This window comes from Dendronephthya gigantea, unplaced genomic scaffold (genome assembly GCF_004324835.1).
Source record: "Dendronephthya gigantea isolate DGI-Jeju-01 unplaced genomic scaffold, DenGig_1.0 000010F, whole genome shotgun sequence".
NCBI classification, from domain to species: domain Eukaryota; kingdom Metazoa; phylum Cnidaria; class Anthozoa; order Malacalcyonacea; family Nephtheidae; genus Dendronephthya; species Dendronephthya gigantea.
In genome coordinates, this window is record NW_021163020.1 from 1142936 (window position 1) to 1163437 (window position 20502).

General features: G+C 36.8%; 5 protein-coding genes across 5 annotated transcripts; 2 read left to right on the forward strand and 3 right to left on the reverse strand.

Moving 5' to 3' along the window:
• Nucleotides 1-153: 153 nt before the first annotated feature.
• On the forward strand, nucleotides 154-4037 carry LOC114518191 (organic cation transporter protein-like). The gene is made up of 9 exons (XM_028538135.1): nucleotides 154-577; nucleotides 1493-1727; nucleotides 1927-2122; nucleotides 2201-2425; nucleotides 2552-2686; nucleotides 2814-2896; nucleotides 3058-3178; nucleotides 3434-3500; nucleotides 3583-4037. Exons 1-9 carry the CDS (start codon nucleotides 332-334, stop codon nucleotides 3742-3744), a joined length of 1470 nt encoding a protein of 489 aa, XP_028393936.1. The 5' UTR covers nucleotides 154-331; the 3' UTR covers nucleotides 3745-4037.
• On the reverse strand, nucleotides 3964-6512 carry LOC114518194 (migration and invasion-inhibitory protein-like). Its single transcript, XM_028538137.1, has 6 exons — nucleotides 6171-6512; nucleotides 5524-5735; nucleotides 5376-5443; nucleotides 5023-5243; nucleotides 4542-4634; nucleotides 3964-4163 (listed from the first exon to the last, which is right to left on the reverse strand). Exons 1-6 carry the CDS (start codon nucleotides 6429-6431, stop codon nucleotides 4044-4046), a joined length of 975 nt encoding a protein of 324 aa, XP_028393938.1. The 5' UTR covers nucleotides 6432-6512; the 3' UTR covers nucleotides 3964-4043.
• A 450-nt stretch (nucleotides 6513-6962) lies between these two features.
• On the forward strand, nucleotides 6963-8729 carry LOC114518520 (melanopsin-like). The gene has a single exon (XM_028538542.1). The coding sequence runs from the start codon at nucleotides 7108-7110 to the stop codon at nucleotides 8023-8025; it is 918 nt and encodes a 305-aa protein (XP_028394343.1). The 5' UTR covers nucleotides 6963-7107; the 3' UTR covers nucleotides 8026-8729.
• Nucleotides 8724-10386, reverse strand: LOC114518518 (visual pigment-like receptor peropsin). The gene is made up of 2 exons (XM_028538540.1): nucleotides 10294-10386; nucleotides 8724-9991 (listed from the first exon to the last, which is right to left on the reverse strand). Exon 2 carries the CDS (start codon nucleotides 9964-9966, stop codon nucleotides 8992-8994), a length of 975 nt encoding a protein of 324 aa, XP_028394341.1. The 5' UTR covers nucleotides 9967-9991; nucleotides 10294-10386; the 3' UTR covers nucleotides 8724-8991.
• A 410-nt stretch (nucleotides 10387-10796) lies between these two features.
• On the reverse strand, nucleotides 10797-17619 carry LOC114518513 (ephrin type-B receptor 2-like). The gene is made up of 17 exons (XM_028538530.1): nucleotides 17498-17619; nucleotides 17105-17178; nucleotides 16198-16798; nucleotides 15616-15768; nucleotides 15144-15482; nucleotides 14726-14837; nucleotides 14567-14616; nucleotides 14226-14354; nucleotides 14050-14129; nucleotides 13769-13874; nucleotides 13414-13475; nucleotides 13214-13312; nucleotides 13033-13143; nucleotides 12780-12929; nucleotides 12509-12553; nucleotides 12284-12432; nucleotides 10797-12047 (listed from the first exon to the last, which is right to left on the reverse strand). The coding sequence occupies exons 1-17, from the start codon at nucleotides 17574-17576 to the stop codon at nucleotides 11795-11797; spliced, it is 2592 nt and encodes an 863-aa protein (XP_028394331.1). The 5' UTR covers nucleotides 17577-17619; the 3' UTR covers nucleotides 10797-11794.
• Nucleotides 17620-20502: the final 2883 nt, after the last annotated feature.

Consider the following 20502-nt stretch of genomic DNA (forward strand, 5'->3'; position numbering starts at 1 on the left):
TCCCCAGAAAAGAGAAAAGACCCTGGGTACGAGGTTAAGCACAGGCACGCGTACGCTTCCATTTGCTTTGCTTTGACCTTGTGTTCCCAAGATGTTTGGCTAATCTATTCAGCCAATCTTGTAATCCTGCTCCAGCTGCTTCGGCAGCAACGGAGTTCAATGCGATAAAATGACAGATTAATTAATCGACCTTAAATAGCAATATATGCATTTGACACTGGTGTGAGAGAGTGCAGACAGGTTCTGAAGTGTTCAATCAATTTCAGAAGCAATAACTTTTTTTAAATCATAACTCAAGTAACCATAATCAGCATTTACTCTTTCCACTGCAATGGTTTTGTTGTTTGACGATATTTTGCTTCAGGTTGGCGAATTCTCGCGTTTCCAATACATCCAGTGGTTTTTATTGTTCTTGAGTTCGATCACGCAAGCATGGTATTCATATCTCCCGTTCTTCACCGCCGCAAAAGTAAAAGATGAAGCCGTTCTTTGTACGTCGAACGTCAACATTACTGGTTGTCATGCGAATTGCACAAGCATTCGGTATGATGTTGATTACACGTCCATTGTAACTGAGGTAGTATGATGTTTATATACATAAAAGTAATCTTTATATAAGTAGTCTTTATATACATAGTACAAGAAACGAGAGTAGTTGTCAAGGTATTTTACTAATATATCCCAGTGAAGATGAAAATTTGATCAGAAATAAATGTGTGCGCATGATTTTCGCACAGAAGGGAAACGGTTTCAAACGAAGCTCTTGAATTCCTTAGTTTGAATCGAAGCTCAACACTGTTTAATACTTTTTTAATAAATTCTTAATCTCCTCGACCTTTTGTCACATTTCACAATATCATTTTATAACAGAGAACATTTGGCTGGTGCACAAGCGAACTATCAACTTTCGCATTCCTATTTTTTAATTTCAAATGTTATAAATACTTTATAAAATGAGAAATATGATTGTTGCTTGCTTCTCCTCTGTTGCAACGTCCCGTGGTGTAACAATTAATGCAACACCTGATACAGTCATGCACAATTATAAAAATATTGTTCTATGATTGGCTGCTCTTTTGCAATGTCCTCTATTGTTGTTTTTTTTTTGAACAATTAATGTAACAAAACACCATGCACGAGATTCAAGATTGTTGAATACAACCACTGTGAAGTTAGCCGCGGATTCGGCCTGTTTTTAATCATTCAAAAGTAGAATTTTATCATTATAACAATTTATTTAGCCATTTTTGCGTTCTAACTTTAAAACTATGAAGATGTATATAGCTTATTTATGCATTGCTAGATCGTAATTAAAATAAAGCAGTTGATTTTATAGAGATTTTATCAAGTAAAATTGATTTTTCAGGGCGGCACTGTTTAAAAGTGAAACCGTCAAACTCGCACCTTTTGTAACCTAATAGTAAATTTGTGATTCTGATGTGTAAATGCAAAAGGGACTTAAACTGGCTTTCTCTTTATGTTCACATTGTAGTGGGATTATGTGTGTGGAGTGGACAAGTACAAAATACCTTTAACAAAGAGTATATTTTACGTTGGGAAGTTTTTTGGCGCATACATGTTTGGCTGGATATCTGATCGCTATGGCAGACGGGTTGTGTTCTTCGTCACGGCTTTCATCCAATTTGTCAGCTCCCTAGCGACAACGTTTTCATCAGATTACTATATGTATATGATCTTGAGACTGCCTATTGGTATTTGCAGTGGAGGTAAATAGATCATGATCATGATTGATCATGATTATGATCAGGAACATCGTCGTCGTCGTCATCATCATCATCATCATCATCATCATCATCATCATCATCATCATCATCATCATCATCTCATCATCATCTTCAGTGCGATCATTGAGCCACAAATGTATTTTCGTTATCTAACCTGGATCTCTCATACAATGTATTTAAGGAAACTTCATGGTAGGATTTCTACTGGCAACAGAAATGGTCGGCGTAAAGCAACGAAATTGGGCAAATGGCGTGATGCAGGGTGGATATGGTGTTGGCATTGCACTGCAAGCCTTGCTTGGTTACCTTCTTCGTAACTGGAGACACTTTAATCTACTTATTACACTTCCAAATGTACTTTTTATACTCTATTGGTGGTAAGAATAGTTTGTGAGATATATAGAGATAGATTTAAAACCATTCCAGTATCCATTGTTTGAACGTTTCTTTTCAAGGTGGATGCCAGAATCCCCAAGATGGTTGGTCGCACGCGGTCGAACCGATGAAGCTGATAAAATTTTGGTGAAAATTGGAAAACAGAACAAGATGAAACTTTCGAGAGAAATACACACAGATGACATCCCGCATGAAAAGAGCGCTTCCCAAAAGACTTATCATATTGGCCACTTGTTCAGCACAAAACGTTTACGAAAGATAACTTGCATTGAAGGTTTTTCCTGGTAGGAGTTGTTTTTAGTCGCATTAGTTCAAATACACCATTTTCTAACCAAACATTACATAAACATTCTTCAACAATATAAACTCACAAAACGGTTTTCAACACTTTATTTATACCATATAATTAGGCTGGTGACGAGTTTGGTATATTACGGATTAAGTTTTAACGTGGATGACTTGGCTGGTAATGTCTACCTAAATTTTGCTCTGTCTGGCCTTGTTGAGATTCCAGCCTATCTCTTGGCAACAATCCTTGTTAACAGGTAAAAATACCAAACGCAATCTGTCTTCAGCTCATTGGCTTTTCTTTCAACTGCGAGAAGTTTAACCTCGTTATAGCAGTTATTATACATTTCCTGGCTTAAACGTTTGTACATATTTCTTTGACAGAATAGGCAGACGTATTCCGCTGGTGCTGTATTTCCTAATCGGAGGTGTGGCGTTACTATCTACCCTTCCAATTGTTCTCACAGGTACGTCATGCAAGCAAGATATAGATGTTTTTCTTAACGCCAAACACGGGATGGTACACGAGGTCTGATTGGTTCGACAGGGATGCAACTCGCTGCCGAGCCAATAAAATTTCGCGTAACATATTTCTTCCGCATGTGACGTCATACTCCGTTCCTTGTAGGAAAGGATAAAGAGCTCAAAGGCTTAGTGATGACATTGTCTTTAGTTGGAAAATTCACAATTTCTGCATGTTTTTACCAAGTGTACATCCACACTGCTGAGCTTTACCCCACTGTTATCAGGTAATTATATTTACTATAATTACTTTGCAATTGTGAATACTTTAAAATATCCATATAAGTTGTAAAAATTATGTTAAATGGTGTTCTGTATACGTCCCTAGTGTGCAGAATGAGGTCCACAAAGTATATTACCCCAAACTAATCCTCAAAACATAGTTGCAGTGCGATTATTAATAAATACAAAAGTATAAAGCATCATCATCCCAACATAGCTTTCAAGATATATCCCTGTATCTTATTTAAAAATGTTTTCAGGAACAACGGCATGGGATTTGCCTCTTTGTGTTCAAGAATTGGAGGAATTTGTGCGCCATTCATTGTTGTAAGATATTATTTCTTCAGCTTGTGATGCAACTAAAATTGAACTAGAACATTCTCTCTCTAATTAATGATATTTTTTCAAGGATGGTACACCAACTGCCTTTCCCTATGTTGTTTTCGGTTCGGCCTCCATACTTGCTGGACTCCTTTCGTTGTTGTTACCAGAGACGAAAAATAAGCCTCTTCCAGAGTTTGTCACGTCAAAGGATTGCTCGTCCAAAACACAAGAGACTACCGTGTTATAATTTAAGTTTTTGCAAATGGTACCGTTATAAGGTATTCTTACTCTGTGCTTTGTACAAGTATGCAACAAGCCTGCATTTTAGTTATGAAATTTATATTTTCACTCAGGATAAAAAGCCCGCATGTTCGTTATAAAATCTATATTATCGCAAAGGATCCGCTTTCAAAGAGACACGCGCTATAACGGCGTGTTAATTTATACAGGTCTTATAAAAAAGTAAGGTTTAATGTAAATAAAAAAAGAAAGAGAGGTATTATTTTCATAGATTTACTGGATTTAAAAATATATTTTAATTCTTGTCTATATTTGTGATATCGGCTTCCGACGGGCGGTTTCATACGGGTGATCGTGAAGTAAGTCCGAATGAGTACGAAGTGGTTCCGAAGTCTTTAATGATGAATTGGACCAGTTTAAAGAATTCTAAATGAAATTTGGTGTAAGCAGTGAGCTCTTTAGCAAAATGCCAATTTAGAAACGAAACAACTTTCTAATTGAAATATACTTGCGCATGCAATTGATTATAATTGATTATGCAATTGATTATGACAATTATAGACTAGGTAATTGATACTATGCAGTTTAAGTTGTGAGAACGTTTAAAAAATTCTAAATGATATAATTTAAAAGAGCTGAAACTATTGGCACTTACCTGCTAAAAAAATATTATTGCTCGAAAAATTATGTCTCGCCGCAATTTAAGTACAGTGACTGCATGCAAAACATTCAAGTAGGAATTCATAAACTGTGTTTTAAAAGCCATTGCATGTTCGTGGCAACTGGCAAGCACTTTGTACATACCAATTTTGAGATTCCCGTGTGTGCTCTGAGATCCATCGCTGACTGAGAGGGGATTACTGATGGTTTTGAAGACTGCCATCCAAGCAGACAATGCTGGACAAAAGAAATAATATACACTTAATGTATGCTCCCGAGGGAAATAGTGAGTTTCGTTTTCCAAAGACATTAAGTGCTTTGTTATATAGGAACAAAAACATACATGTTACACAACAATTTGATTTAAAAAAGAAACCCACTTTACTTTGTTATGAAAAGAAGAGGGCAACAATTTTTCAATGTGTTTCCCTGGCGAGAAACATGGCATTTATTTAAAGTCATGTGACTACGAATGAACCAATCACATTTAAAATACAAAACACCTAATATAGCAATTGTGTATAATATTTCCCGGCCGTAATGTAGAATTCTGTGTATCAGAAAGAAGGTATTAGCAGTCAAACCACAAAACTATCCCGATTCTTGGAATTTTGCTTTGTAATACCTTCGAGAGTGAAACTGTGTCTGTAGGATCAAAGCTCTTTCTGCGATGAGGTTTGATTCTGTGAGGTGACTGAAGTGTTGATCTTGGAACACTTATCCTGACGTAACTATCCTGATTCTCATATTCTGCCGGTTTTCTTGTTTTGCACAAAGAGCAGTATGAATTTGTGCCATGAATTGGAACTGCAAACAATCGATCGTCGAGGACATAAGCATCGGAACCTTAAATATTCATTATAACACTATTAATATATTTGAATTTGGACTTTTTTCATGCTGTTTGGGTGTTGATATATTTATACATTAAAGAACAATGATGAAAAAAAAATTTCAAATCAATAATTATAAACATACACTTGTTGTAATTTCCCTCTTGAAATCCTTGTGGTGTATATTTAAATTGAGGTGAATTTGTTTCGTTTCTATAATATAAAATAGTTGCATTATATACATTTTTTCTGTTTACAATTTGATGACAATAAATAAAAATAGTTGAACTCACTGTAGAATAGAAGATCCAGTACATTCGCTTCTGTTTACTCTTCGAAATTCTTTCAGTTCGTTGAAAAAGCTGTCATCTTTTTGTGATATGAAGGAATCATTGTCAAGCATGCCTGCAATCCAGTCATAGCCAAGCAAAGATTGCTCTAATTTTTTCACACCAGAGGTTGGAGTTGATTGTTGGAATGTAACATGGTGCCGACCTTCACCTCTCTAGATAATTATTACCAAGAAAAGGTCTTTTGAAAGAGAACAGTAATGGGCTGATTACATGAAGTGTTTTTAGCTCAGGCTGAGTTTCAGCAGGCTAATTATATATAACTGGACTGAAACTTCAGCCCGGGCTGAAAGTTAGTGTTGTTGTCAAGAATTTCTGCAGTCGTCACAGCCAGACTGGATTCCTTTCTTTAGCCGCAAGTAGATAAAAGAGCCACTGGTCACACATCATTCCTAGCCTAATATCCCAACATGCCAATGAATCCCCATTCTTGATTGGCACCAATCATTGGTGGGAAAAACAGAACAAGTTATTGTTATTAAATTGCTATACAAGTGATCACGATCAAATTGACAATTTTAACATAGTTATATTTGAATATTTTATATTGTTCATTGCAATTCTGAATTCTTTAATGCAGACGTTTTTACCTGGATCTGGCGTTTAGTTTCTGACTTCGGAGTCCTTAGAATTGAGTTCAAGCATTTATTTCCATCGGCCAATAATCGATTTTGTGCACTGCCTTTCTCACTTTTCTTTCTAGGTGTTATTTTGGTCGATAGTTCCGAAAATGCCTTCCTTCGACTGTGCAAAATTACTGGCGATCTGTTGGGGCCAAAACCTTGAAAAACTGACTTTTTCGATGGCTGATCGACGACAAAAGATTGGCGGTTTGCCCTTATAGAGTTCATATCCTTCCAAATAGCTTTTTGAGCGACATGAAGTCGTGAAAGTAAGTTTATATTTACTTCTCGAAGTGATCGCTCTTCCGCCATAATTTCAAACGAAATAAATAATTGTTCACGTGACACGCTTTCAGACCACGTGTCAGACGCAGTGGCCAATGCATGCTGGGTATAATGTTTAAAGTTTTTCATGCTATACTTCATGAAAGATAAAATATCGTGAGAGTAATGTAATTCCATAATCCCCTGCGTGCTCACTCAGCTTAGCCACTGATCTAAGTAAAAGTCTGTAGTGTGCCTATATTTATAGTTATTTTAAAGCGCCTAAGTACGAGGCTGAATGGGAAAATATTAGGAACTTGATCATTACTAGCGATCATTATAATTATACATTTAGGTTTTTTATGATATCGAGGAGAAATATAAAACAAAGATAATTAATGTGTATTATTCAGTATTACAACCTCTTCCAATAGCATTTAACTTCTTTTGTTATTTAAATCTCATATTACTCCTATAATGCTTGCAAGAATAAGCAAATTTTGACAATATGATTGGACGACTGGTTTCCTGGAAGAATCGTGATTAAAAAGCGAGTTTCCGTAACCCAATCACAGTTACAAAACCGGTCGCGCCGGTGACATGTGTCGCAAAGTCGCTGGCGCAACAAGATTGAAGAAGAATGCCGGTAACTGCTACTGACTCTGGCGTGATCACTTCATTTTTCTGCTTCATAATTATATTTGGTACTTTTTCAAACGGCTTGGTCGTTTTGACATACATAAAATGGCGAAAAACGATGTTATGGAAGCCAAAAGATCTTCTAATCCTGAGCCTGGCTTTCGGTGATTTTGTGACGTGCCTTTTCGTTTGCCCTCTCGTCTTATCCTCGGCAATATCGCGAACATGGCTTTGGGGATATCCTGGCTGCGTTTTTTACGCTTTCATTACGGCCTGGGTAGGCTTGGCATCAATGATGCAGCTGGCGATTTTATCAATTGAACGATACATTACCCTCCGAAGTTCAAACCTACATGTCGTGTCAAAACGGCAAATAATCCTAGCGATTCTTGCTTGCTGGCTGTTCACATTCATCATTTGTTGTTTACCTCTTACTGGTTGGTCCGAGTACACTTTTGAAGCCCTGGGACTACATTGCTCAATGAATTGGGAAAAGAAATCTGTGAGTAATTTAACATTTTGTCTCTTCCTCCTGATCGTATTTTTCTTCATGCCTATCTGCGCCATCGTCGGTTCCTATTTGAAAGTTTTCTTCGTTGTTCGTCGAATATATAAAAACGCCATTGAAATGTGGGGACCTGAAGCACAGGCAACCAAACAAAGCTACGTATCTCAAGTGAAGTCTGCAAAAAATCTCCTGCTTGTGATTTCTGCATTTATCTTAGCTTGGTCTCCCTATGCTATCATGTGTGTGATGATATTGTTATTTGATTTAGCCATTCCGTTACGAACTCGACAATACCCATCCATGTTTGCCAAGACAGCTTTGATTTCTAATCCAATTATATATTTCTTTGGTTATCGCAAATTACGTAGAAGAGCTTTAGCGATGCTGGGGATTCAAAGTTGCAAATGCTAAACGACCCTTCAGTTGCTCGGTCCGTTGAAGACACTCGTGAGCTTTAACTACATGCTAAGGCTCACAACACCGAGAGGAATCAAGAAACACTCGATCAGACATAGCAAGATTGTATTTGAACCGATTACCCTATATACATAGAGTTAACGCTATCAAGAGTCTCCTCAAATCACTCTTTAAATATCAATTGTTTAAAAATACGTTTTGAAAGTTCCTTCATGAAGCTGCAATTTTCCTTTATCTGTACGTAATTGGGCTTGTATATCGTTTTGCAAGCATGTTAATTCACATGTATATATAAAATACTGTTGTTATAGCCATTCTGAAGAAGCATAACATAATGATCTACCCCTGGTGTTGATAGATGAATTGACAAAAACCACGTATATATCTATCTATTCAATAACTCCGTTATTCATCCTTGTAGCGGCTAAGCTGCATGATTCGTCAATAAAATTTCTACATATGCACCTGGACCGGCTTTTCTAATCCGCACTTTTTTAATATTAAATGCAAAGTGCCAAAGTGCAGCTCTGGATTATATGAAATATTTATGCAATGCAGGTGAAATCGCAATGAGACTTTCCCACGTGAAATGATCGTATGCCGTTTCGGGCCATCTGAATCTATACGAATTTTTTTTAAATTATTCTTGCAGAATTTATTTTTTAACTCTTAGACTTTTGAAATTAATTATAAAGGAGTCAATAAAAGAAATTCCATTTGCAAATAAATTTAAACGCTATAGTATCTTCCGAACATCTTTTATACACCATTTTACATTCATATTGTATCTTCTTTTCTTTTTCATTTTGAGTACTCTTTTTATTTTTTCCCACTATTTATATTTTCCCACTATTTATTCTAAAACTATTCACTCATCATTCATGCATTATAATAAACCTTGTTATAGAGAAGTTTTAAATATTGGTTGAAAGTAAAATACAGTATTAACAACAGAGCATGTTAGACGGCTGGATGATTATTTTGACCTGACGACATAGGATTCGTCATGGGTTCAACTGCGTCCACATTTCCTCGACACTGCAACAATCCAATTGCTTTCTCTCGCAGACTTTGGTAAGTAAAGAAATAGATGATAGGGTTGTAGATATTCGATGTTTTCGCAAACAGGGATGGATATTCGTGGTAGCCAAATGGAATCTGACCGCCAAAGAAGACGACAATGAACGACATGACAGCATAGGGTGTCCAAGCGAACATGAATCCTGCGATCATAAGGAGAAGTTGTTTGGCCGTTTTTACTTGTGCTTCGTAACTTTCCTTCGTTGCCTGCGCGTCATGGCCCCACATCGTGTCCGCATTCAGGTAGATTCGACGCACGATGAAGAAAATTTTTCCATAGGAAAATGCAATTGCAGCGACTGGAAAGGTGAAGAAAACGATGAGAAGGAACATGGAGTAACTGCTGTCGACCGCTGAACGAGAATCCCAAAGAATTGAGCAATGGAGACCAAAACCTTCGAAGGTGTATTGAGACCAACCCAACAATGGAAAACAACTTGCAAGAAACGAACCAATCCATGCAGCCATGATTATTTGAAATGCTCGTTTCACTGAAATCACGTTTGGAATTGGACTCGACAAAGTGACGTACCTCTCGATGGCGTGGAAGGCGAGTTGCGCAATCGAAGCGAGGCCGATCCAAGTCGAGAAGAAACCGTAGAACACACAACCAGTATGACCCGATGTCCATTTTCGATTCACCGCGGATGCAAAACCGAGCGGACATACTATAGTTGACATCACGAAGTCCCCAATGGCGAGGCTAAGAATGAGCACATCTTTTGGTTGCGTTAAAATACGACTGCGCCACTTTAAGTAAGTAAGAGCGACGAGACCGTTAGAAACAGAACCAAATAAGGCGATGATGGCGTATGAAAATGCTAAGACAACCGAACCTCCTTTTGAAATAGTCATTGTTCACTTGGGAAGACGATCGATGCTAGATGTAAAATCAAAACTAACCAGTCATGATACTGATATTTTTACTTCGCACCTTAATAAAAGCACAACTACGATATTCACAAATTACACGTCACGTTACTACAACCATCCAGTAAAAGTAAAATCGTCTTGCCTAACGTGAAAATGGAGTCATTAAATAAAAAAAAATTGGGACTCGTTGCGTTTTAGGAGTCTCTCGTTTTACAATGTGATCAGTTAATGACCTAGCTAAAAGATATTTTATCGAGAAGACTTGTGCGTCGTGCATAAACCTAACGAAAAAGAGGAATAGTTGATTACCTTCAAGATAATTACAATCTGTGGTGCTAATGTCAGAGCCCAAAAATTATTTTTCTCAATGTGACGAGAGCTTGGTTTGTGTCCCCCTACACAGATGATGTCGCCAATTGTTTTAATGCATGTGAAAGGCAGATGCTTATAATGAAGTAGGTCGGAGCTTATTTGAATATCATTTGCGTCGACGATAAAGATTTAAGTCAGTCTCATTTACATCTTAATACAGAATATCTCTCCTTCCAAAAAATCAATTAAAAATCAAATTTCAAACGCGTATCGAGTGCATGGGAATGAAATATAAGCGGCTGGTTTCGCTTTGTAGGCGACAGAAAATTGTCGTAAAACAAAAGAAAGGCGTGCGATTACAACAAGCCGTATGTAATGGCTTTGTGAGTGGCATTGTGTGGACGATATATGGCTTAGATCAAAATTGACAAGATAGTGTCATATATATGTACATCGTAATTTAGCAAATTTCTTAATGAACCAAACTAGACTCTGTTTCGAATTCTTTTAATATTCACATTTCTCACACGAGACATTAGTTACTAGTTAGAAAACGTCTCTTAACATCGAATTCTATAAATATATATCCGTATCGCAAGAATATTTTTACCTTCATAGAAATATTTCTCCTATTTTCAAGTTATGATATTGATACCTAATATTCCGTTGAAAAATTAAACCTAAATTAATTTCATTGTTAATATAATATGCCGGCATTATTGATATGTAGTGTTCGTGCATTAAACACGTTCGTGATATTTAGAAGTTTTAAAAGATATCCAATACATCTTCTTTATCTTCTCCTTCTTATCAGCTGATGTTCTTAAAATGGCTAAAAGGAAAGTCTCCTTTTGTTCCGGGCCAAGATTTCGCCTATTTTTCAAGCCAAGCATATAACTGATATAAACAGCCGATAAGAATCACGAAATCAATCCAAGATGTATTGCACGGCGTTTTTAGACGTTCAAAATATGTACATTAATAAAAAATTATCTCGATATTTATCAACAGACGTGACTGGATCACAGCCCAGGACGGTTGCTTATTCGGCTTCTTCTATTGTTGTATTCGATTGTGTTTGACGATTTGATTTTCTTGATAGCCATGCTTTTTATCCTTGGTACAGATTTTAACTGCTTTTTGTAAGAATATATGCTTTTAAAATACATGGAAGAGAACATTATATCATCACGTACCGTATAAATACATTATTTATGCGACCTATGTTATTTAAATGGATCCACTATTAGGCACTATCATATTTCCTGCTTTGCATGCAGGTACATAACTTGAGAGGAATTTCATCTAATCTAATCTTTCATCTAACCACAGTTTACTATCGGCGGATTTTGGAGAACCATAGCGTCAAAATATACACGCAGCTTTCTGCAGCGATGAAATGATGCGATGTGATGGCGATTCTTCCTTTACTAAACACAACCTTCCCTTCTTCGAAATATCCCCATGTACTACCTTTCCCCGAGACCTACACCACATATCATATTCTCATAGATTGCTCTCGCTTCAATTTCATCTCTTCACTCATTTCCTTAATCCTTTGATAAATTTTATGTCGATGGCCTATCAATCGAACTCCAACCTTCTTCAGTAGTTCATCTTCAGTCAGCTGTGCGACATCTGAGAGTTCTTCATAACCTGCTTTGGAAAAATTACTTGCGTACATTCCCATCTTAATCGCTTCTAACCAATCTTTGACCGAAGTAAACGTCGAATAGTCCAATGGTTCGTTCCTGAAAAAACAACAAAATTGCTAGCGTCCTAGGGCCAGTTATATAAAGCACCAACAAATATGGATGGTTTCCTAAATTTCTCATAGCATAACTCATATCATCTACTTGGATATACCCTGAAGTAAATTTTCTCTTTATCAAATCTTGGACTGCAATACAAATTGAATTACTATTCTATGGATGTATTCCTATCCAAGAAAAAATTCTTATACGAACACAAGAAATACTAAATATACCTTCGCACTTTAATATAATCTTCGTTAAGCTTTTCAGGATTTTGTATCCATTCGTCAATGATTCTGACAATTTCTTTAAAAGCAGGTCGTTTTGTACGGTCAGTTTTCCAACACTCCGTCATCAATTGATGTACAGTTTTAGGACAGTGCTAAAGATTTATCAATTTAAAATTACTTTGGTTGGTTGGTTAAACTACTTTTAAAAGAATATTTTGTATACCATACCATTGGCGCAGGTAGTCTGTATCCCTGACTAACTCTTTCCATAACCTACATGAAAGTACAAGAGTGGACTATAAAACAAATCGATTTTTCCGACAAAAAATCATTTGGGAAAACCTCATCAGAATTTTATGAAACATAAAGGTTGATAGAAACAACAATGTAAATAAATAAGCCTTAATGCATGCAGTTTAATACAGCCAAACTGACCGAGCAAATATCATTGCTTTTTACAAAAAATGAATGTTCCAATAGCGGAGCATACGTGCATTACCTCTTCGTTTCCCCAACTCCAATATGGTCTTTCAGCAAAGGACATTATTTCCCAAAGTAAGATACCGTAACTCCAAATGTCACTTGCAGTTGAAAATTTACGGAATGTAATCGCCTCGGGCGCTGTCCATCGTACAGGAATTTTTCCTCCCTTCAATCCAAATGTATTAATTAGAGAAAATCAGATTTATTGCAACTTGCATTATGGGTTTAAATCCCGGCTGGTCGAACATTAAGGATTGGAGTCTACTGACCTGTGTCTCGTACTCAGAGTCCTCGTTTTTGCCAATATCTCTCGAAAGACCAAAATCGGCAACCTTACAAGCGAGGTTTGCGTTCACCAAGACATTTCTGGCGGCTAAATCCTGGAATAACACAACAAACATCGAAGATCAATCGTCTCATATTTTGTCTTAAAGAAGAACAGTTGCTTACTCTGTGTACAAAATGCATTCCGGCGAGATACTCCATGCCATTTGCAACTCCACGGGCCATTCTTAATAGTTGCAATGGTTTCAGCTTTCCATCGTTTTCCTAAGAATAACAAGAATTGTTGCCATATTAATCAATATAAACACGAGAAAAGAGCAATTGTATCGACAATTATAAATTTGCTGCTGGGATTCTATTTGTACCTTTAAATATCCGTCTAATGATCCATTCTCCATATATTCTATCACGATTAGTAACGGTGGGGCTAAAATGTATAACGCATGTTTGTATTCCAATAATAAATATATACTATCGGAAAATTACTAACACTAGCACCATTCACTTGATATTATCACCATCATAATAATAATCTCCATTACATTAACCCCATCATCATAATCAAAATAGTCGTCACTGATACGTAGCGCATCATGACAATCATTCATTCAGCATCTGACCTCAAATCTCTGGCATGGTCAGATCTGGTGGATATTAATTGGCATTGCCAACATGCAGAGACGACACGGTACAAACAAATGAACATTACTCTCCACTCACTTTTAGTCACAACACCTTCCAGACTTATCACATTCAAATTTTTGAACTGTCCCATCACGGAAGCCTCTATTAAAAAGTCCGTTCGATTTTTGTGGGAGGCTCCGGCCTGAAATACACATTTTGATGGAATTAAATCTCTAAATGCAACGTAAGCTTTCAAATTCATTGCGACGGTGGATTGTGTTGAGAGGAACCTTTTAACTTTACCAATCAGAGAATTTCTAACACAATACAGCGAGTGTTCTAAACAATACGTTCTAAGAAAAATAAGTAACAGGTACCTTTAGTTTCTTAATCGCAACTTTGGTAGCTGGCTGTCCGGGAAGCTTTAGTTCACCTTTGTAAACATCACCAAACTCCCCTGAAAAGTTGGTAAATAAATATTTTAGCTACTAAAACTGCCTGGAAATTTATCAGGAATTTTCCTGGTTTCTTTTCCCACTGAACAATTTAGTACCTCCACCAATGATAGTCTCAAAAGTGATCGCATTTCGGTCTAGTTCCTTCGCAAACTCGGACACGGCTCTCTCAGGATTGTCGTATGTCGTAGGATCTATGTAGTTCTTCTCACCAGGCACCAGAGGAACTTTTAAAAAAGTCATTTAAGCGAGAATCACATGACATTCGATTTACTTACATTGAGTATGAACGGACCAGCTGATGTATAGTTTAATAAAATGGGATTAAGGAACTAGAGTTCACGAGAAAGCAAAATGGGCTAGTTTTACTCTGTTGTTGGTATAACTAGGTTTCTGCCTGGACCAGCTAATATTTTAGTAAAGGAAAATTAAAACTCACCACCACTGCTGCGACCACGTAAACTGGCTCTGTATCGCATGACTCTCCGTCTAGAAATGGAAGACATAGGGAACATTTACATGTCATTACTTCATCGCTTCAAAGAATTTAACATGTCCAAAACTATACAGAATAATGCTCGAGAAGCACTATACTTACCGTTTGAACAAACAGAATATTAGAATGAAAATAACAATCGTCAGTATTATGACAACAATAGCAACAGCAATCTTCGTCGTCGAATCAAGTCCATCCGATTTGGATGAGGGCGCTGTAACGAACAAGTAATACAAATACTGACTGAGTCTTTTCTCTCTGCCACTGATGGGGGGAGAGGGAATTCTAACAGAGGACTAATGGTGGTAAAATAAAATGCTTAAATTTCTCTTGCATTTATTTACTGATTCCTCACGTTGTTATATGTGAGGTTTAGGCTCGCCGTCCTTATAGTCGAGTACTGCCCAACTATCTGTTAGTGTTTGCTCACGTTGAATGGGTCAAGTTGCAGCAGTAGCCCACTTGTTTCAAGTCGAAAATCTGCCATGCGTCAGTGCAATTGACAATGCAATTTTTTTACCTTCAGTTTTAATTTTCTTCACACTATTTTTCCAGTTAGTCTTATTGATGCGGTCACTGTATTTATTCTTGGAATAAATCACAAACTGGTATTCCGTATTTTGTTCCAGACCTCGTATTGTCACATTCGTGTACTTGAGATCAGTTTGTGATGGTATGAACGTCACTGATCTTCCGCACTGCTCTTCACATGGTGCACTATCACTGCTTAATGGACATTTATTGCACTCTATTTCATACACGGCACCTTGGTACTGCTTCTGAGGCTGTTGCCATTGCAACGTAATTGTGGTCTCAGTTCTGCCAACAAATTTGATGCTCGTGACTTCTGAAGGAATTCCTGGTCAACAAAATGTAAAGTTATCTTTTTCATACAGAGACTTGATTTCACTGATACACATCAGAATGCGTATAAAAATAAATACACGCACAATCCTCCTCCATACTGTAAAAGTAGGGTGTAGTTCACTTACCATAACATGGATGCTCATAATTTTCCCCTTGTAAACGATAGGAGCCATCATTGCACTGACACTGAGTTTGTCCTTTCTCACTTGCAGAATTGTTTGGACAAGGAGTGCACTTCTCATTTCCAATTGAAGACTTGTATGTATTGCGTCCACATTCTGTAGAAGAAGACAGTGAGTTTTCAAATTTTGGCTATATATTGGTATCTGATGGTATTTGGGTATATACTCGTATCCTGGTTTGACTATATTTCAGGATTTGTTTCAGACTATACAGTAAACATTAAATAGTTTGAATCCAATAAAACATCTGTGCATAATCTATAGTTAGTCTTGAATCTTAAGCCTTACGCCTGTATTCTAAAAGCTCACTCACACTCAAACTCATTGAGTGGGAGATCTTAATCTTCTCATAACGTTTCAATGGCGGTATTTCCAGCCGAAAAGGGGCTTGATTTTCAGTGATTTACCTTATATCTTTCCATCTATTCAGAAAAAACTTTCTCATTGATCAGCATTAACAGAATTTATATGTCACACTCAGTGAGTGAGCTGTTTGAATACAGGCGTTAGTTTCCATCTACATACCTACGCAATATCCAACGGTACCGATGGTAAATCCTCTTTTACATTTGCACGGAGATTGAACATCCCACGTTCCATTGCTTGAACACAAACCATATGGCTCAGCATTTTCTAGATTCAGTGCGTTTTTCATGATACATGTTGCATTCTTTCTTTTAAATCCCGTGGCAGGAGAAATGGTGCGGGTCAGATTAACGCCTTTGATAGTGTTTTTTTCACATACGAAAGCGGATATCTCGATCATTTTAATCCTCGTACAACTACCTTCAGACAGGAGCACCAGGGAAAACTTTGATTTCTCAGGCTCAAACGAAAAATTATGGAACTCATAATCCGCTTCTTCTTTGTTCGCGAGAATTGCCACCAACGTAAGATTTCCTAACATTTCGGTCGGACTGGGAGTGGGAGTTCGCGGTGAGTTGTATAAAATATAAGCTTTTACTCTCTGATTTTTGCATTTTTCACAATTCGTTTTGGACATCTGAACACCTGCATGTATTGATTCGTAATCTTTTGTTTCAAATGGTCTTGTCAAGAGCCAAGATCTCAGTTGGTTGTCTGCCTGACATATCGAGCAGGTCTTCTCGCTGGGATTATGATTCCACTGATGTTTGCAATACATATAATAGAAGAGAATAGAAAACAACTTACAGGGTGACACAAGGTTTCACGATACCTGCTAGTATTGATCTTTTCAAACTTTCATAAGTTCAACAGTGGCATAACCAGACTTGTAGCTTAAGTTATTTTTAGTCATTCGGAACACCAAAATACTAACATAGAAGAATCCTCAGTCAGTCTGCACTTCTGCTTGACTAGAGACAGTTTGCAATGCAAATGAAGACAATACAAAACTCAAAAGATTGTTGCTGCATGCAAAGCACAAAAACACTGCAGCTACGTAACTTACATGTGGGGTGTTTCCAATACTTTCCACAACAGAACGTTCAAAAAGATCTGCACATGTTCCTTTGTCCACAATTTCTACAATGAAAAAAAACTAGTGTATAATGACAGCATGAGGTTGTTTATGTAAAATTTCTATTTCCATAAAAGAAAACTTAAAAAAAAAGGAGTGCACTACCTTATTTACAAAAATAAATAAAAAAATTGTTTTAATCTTAGCTTTTAAATTAAAATCACCGGAAATTGTATACATGTTAAACAAATTTGGCAATGAAAATTCTGTCATTCTGTGTTGTAATATGGACATTTTAACTTTTTATTGATACTTAAGGCAATGGAAATCCTACTTTCCTCAATTAGATTCTTTTAACCATTAATAAGCTTGAATTAGACATACCTTTTCCCCCAAATACATGTTGAATATAAAAGATATTGAAGAGTGAAAATATGAATAAAGTTTCTTTAATACAATTCATTTCTGAGCTAAGAAACCCCAGCACTATAATGTGTAGCTAAACGGTGGCAATATTACTCTAAAAAGAAAAACAATTGAAAAAATCAGACTGCATCCTCTTGCCTTTGTACAACTGGTACTTGGTGACTCTGTCACTGCCTCAATAACTAACTGATGAGCAAGCAACCAATAAAATTATACAAACATCAAAATGGTATATTGTGAATACACTACCACATGTATACCAGTACTGCATGGTTTCTACCAATATATAAGCAAATAGATAGGGGTTTGCTGGGCTAGGCTTGGGAAAGTGTACTTTATACCCCAAATGCAATGCCGTAGGATATTGTGACCACACCACAAGGAATAATTACATATTGTAGCTTGCATTAAATCATTATTTTAAGTGTACAAACTTAATTGTCATTTAAACAGAAAAAAGTTGGTTTAACTGAAAATACAACAATTAAGACCCCTACGAAAATGCTTGCTTTAGACAATTTATGCAAAAGGCCTTGAAAATGTTCTAGTTTATAAGCATATAAAATTAATCAGACTAAAGCAGGCAAATGGAATTAAAATTTAATAACGCCACAAATTCATAAGGATGCATGACATCTATATGTGCCTCATAGCATACATTTATTATATGATAGCCACATTTGACATGGATATGAAAGCGTGCACAATGAATATTAAAACTTCATAAATAACTCGAGTGGAACAAATTAAACTACAAGTAATGATTGCTGAGAGTCTGAAATAGATAGGCTGAAAAAACAACACAAATATTTGGCCTCACCTAATGCTGCTGTGAAGAACGGATGATTGTATTAACTAAAACCGAAACATCTGCACCTTTTGAATTTTGATCGTTAGCTACTACAAATTCAAATTAGAAAGCCCACTCTTTTTGTCTATATTTAATGTCTGAACGAATGTTTTAGAATTGACACCTTGCATTTAAAAAATATTACACGACACTTAAGACATAAATATTAAAAGTTCACCGCTAGAAACATGCAACGGACTGAAAGAGAAAGACACATCTTTGTCGAAAACCAAAAGGGTTGTGGCGAGGATAAATTTTTTGGCGAATTCTTGCATAAATAATTTCGAATCAAAATATGACACCAATTACACGGAAACGAAAATCGAAATGTTTACGCGTAAAGTTGATGTGAAGGAATGACCTCGTTCGGTGTAAAGTCCAGAAAAGTCTTTATTTATTTTTAACTTACGGGTGCCAAACTAACGTTGTACAAGCAAACAATGTTTGCCGCAATGCAAAACAATGCCTGTTAAGATCAACTTCCATGCTCTCCTACTTCAACACCGTTATCATCGCAGTTTTCGTCAACAGAATCGAATACCTTCAATAATTTGTTACATCTCATTGATTCTAGAACATATCTTAATGTATCTAATGCCCAATCGATGTAGCAATGTAAGGTACTTTACATATTTATAACATCAGCAGCATTCAACGCGTTGAAGTCATGAGCAAATATTGACGGTGAGTCGATACGAGAACAACAAGCATGGCAGTAAAATATACGCTGACAAAACGGCCCAATATACTCAATACTGTTCCGCTGTAGACTGTGATAATACGTACCTTAATCGCTCGGGTACTGTTCAAACATTCCTCATGAATTGGGTATGCAATAATTTAATTCTAAACCACGATAATCTGATAAGTTTAGACTGAGAGCATTCGTCTCCGCCAGTCTATTATATCGTTTTCCTGTTCTCGTCACGGGCTCGGGCCTAAAACGGAACTTGCTCGCTCACGTACGTCACTTGCCGTGGGTGATTTGGTTCTCTGGCCCTCTTATCACACCACGCGGACGGAAAAAATGTGGCGGGAAATTTTCCTCAACTTTAATGTTGACACAACGAGTGGAAATGGGCGATACTTTGCCTACGATTTTTAGGTTTGACGGCTCTGACCGATATTTAATTTGTGAGGATTAGAGCGAAGGTCAGCGGTGATACAAAACGAAATATACTGTATCACATACCACATGGCCAGATTTTTTTACTTTTTTCTTTTCTTTGTCAGAAGTATCGTTCGTTACTCGCAGAAAATCGGGCCATTCCAGCTTTCTCTACAAATGCTTTCCAACAACAGTCATCGGCATCGCTGTTGACCGTTTTAGATCGTCAAAGACTTGCGACAGCGATTACCATCTTTAAGACTTTAACTCCTGTCAGTTGGTAGTATTTTAGTATCTGTTGCCAAAAATTCTTTGAAACAACTTATTTCCATGGTTTTTAAAGTTTATAAGTCTCCATATCAATTAAGTCACGATCTTTTTATATCGCTTTCAACCTTGATGGTAACCGTTGCTCGCTTTGCCCACGCGGATAAATGATGAGAACATTGAGAAAAAAAGATGGTCTTTCATGGTGGCTTAATCATCTCATATTTTTGTGTTAATATCGCATGTCATAGAGTAAACCCGGCAACATAACAAAGGAGCATTTATTGAGCGGAAAAATGAGACTGCTTTATTACTTATTTATGGAAAATTTTCCCATTTTAGTTTCGTGTTTTAAATATCATGCATTTCAACAACGGCTGACCACAGAGTCCGGTGAACCAAATACGAACGGCGGTAATTTAGTTTGATAGATTTTCTGAACTAGTTTCGGTATTTGGTTATCCTAAAAGCTATAAGCTAGACAAGCTGTCAGTCATGTTGGCCATATACACCGACAATGACAATGCAATGCTTTTCATCCTACGCTGACGCCATTTTTGTTTTCAACGCGTAAAACATGACTTCCCAGCTATAATTGTGCCAAATAAGCTATTATTTTTACATCTGTTAATTTGTTTCGTGAACTCTGTGCCACCAAGCGCCAAGTCATGTATCAGATTTCGTTCAGTAGCGGGACGTTCAGTAAAATATGCTTATTTGTCACTATCTTCGTCTGGC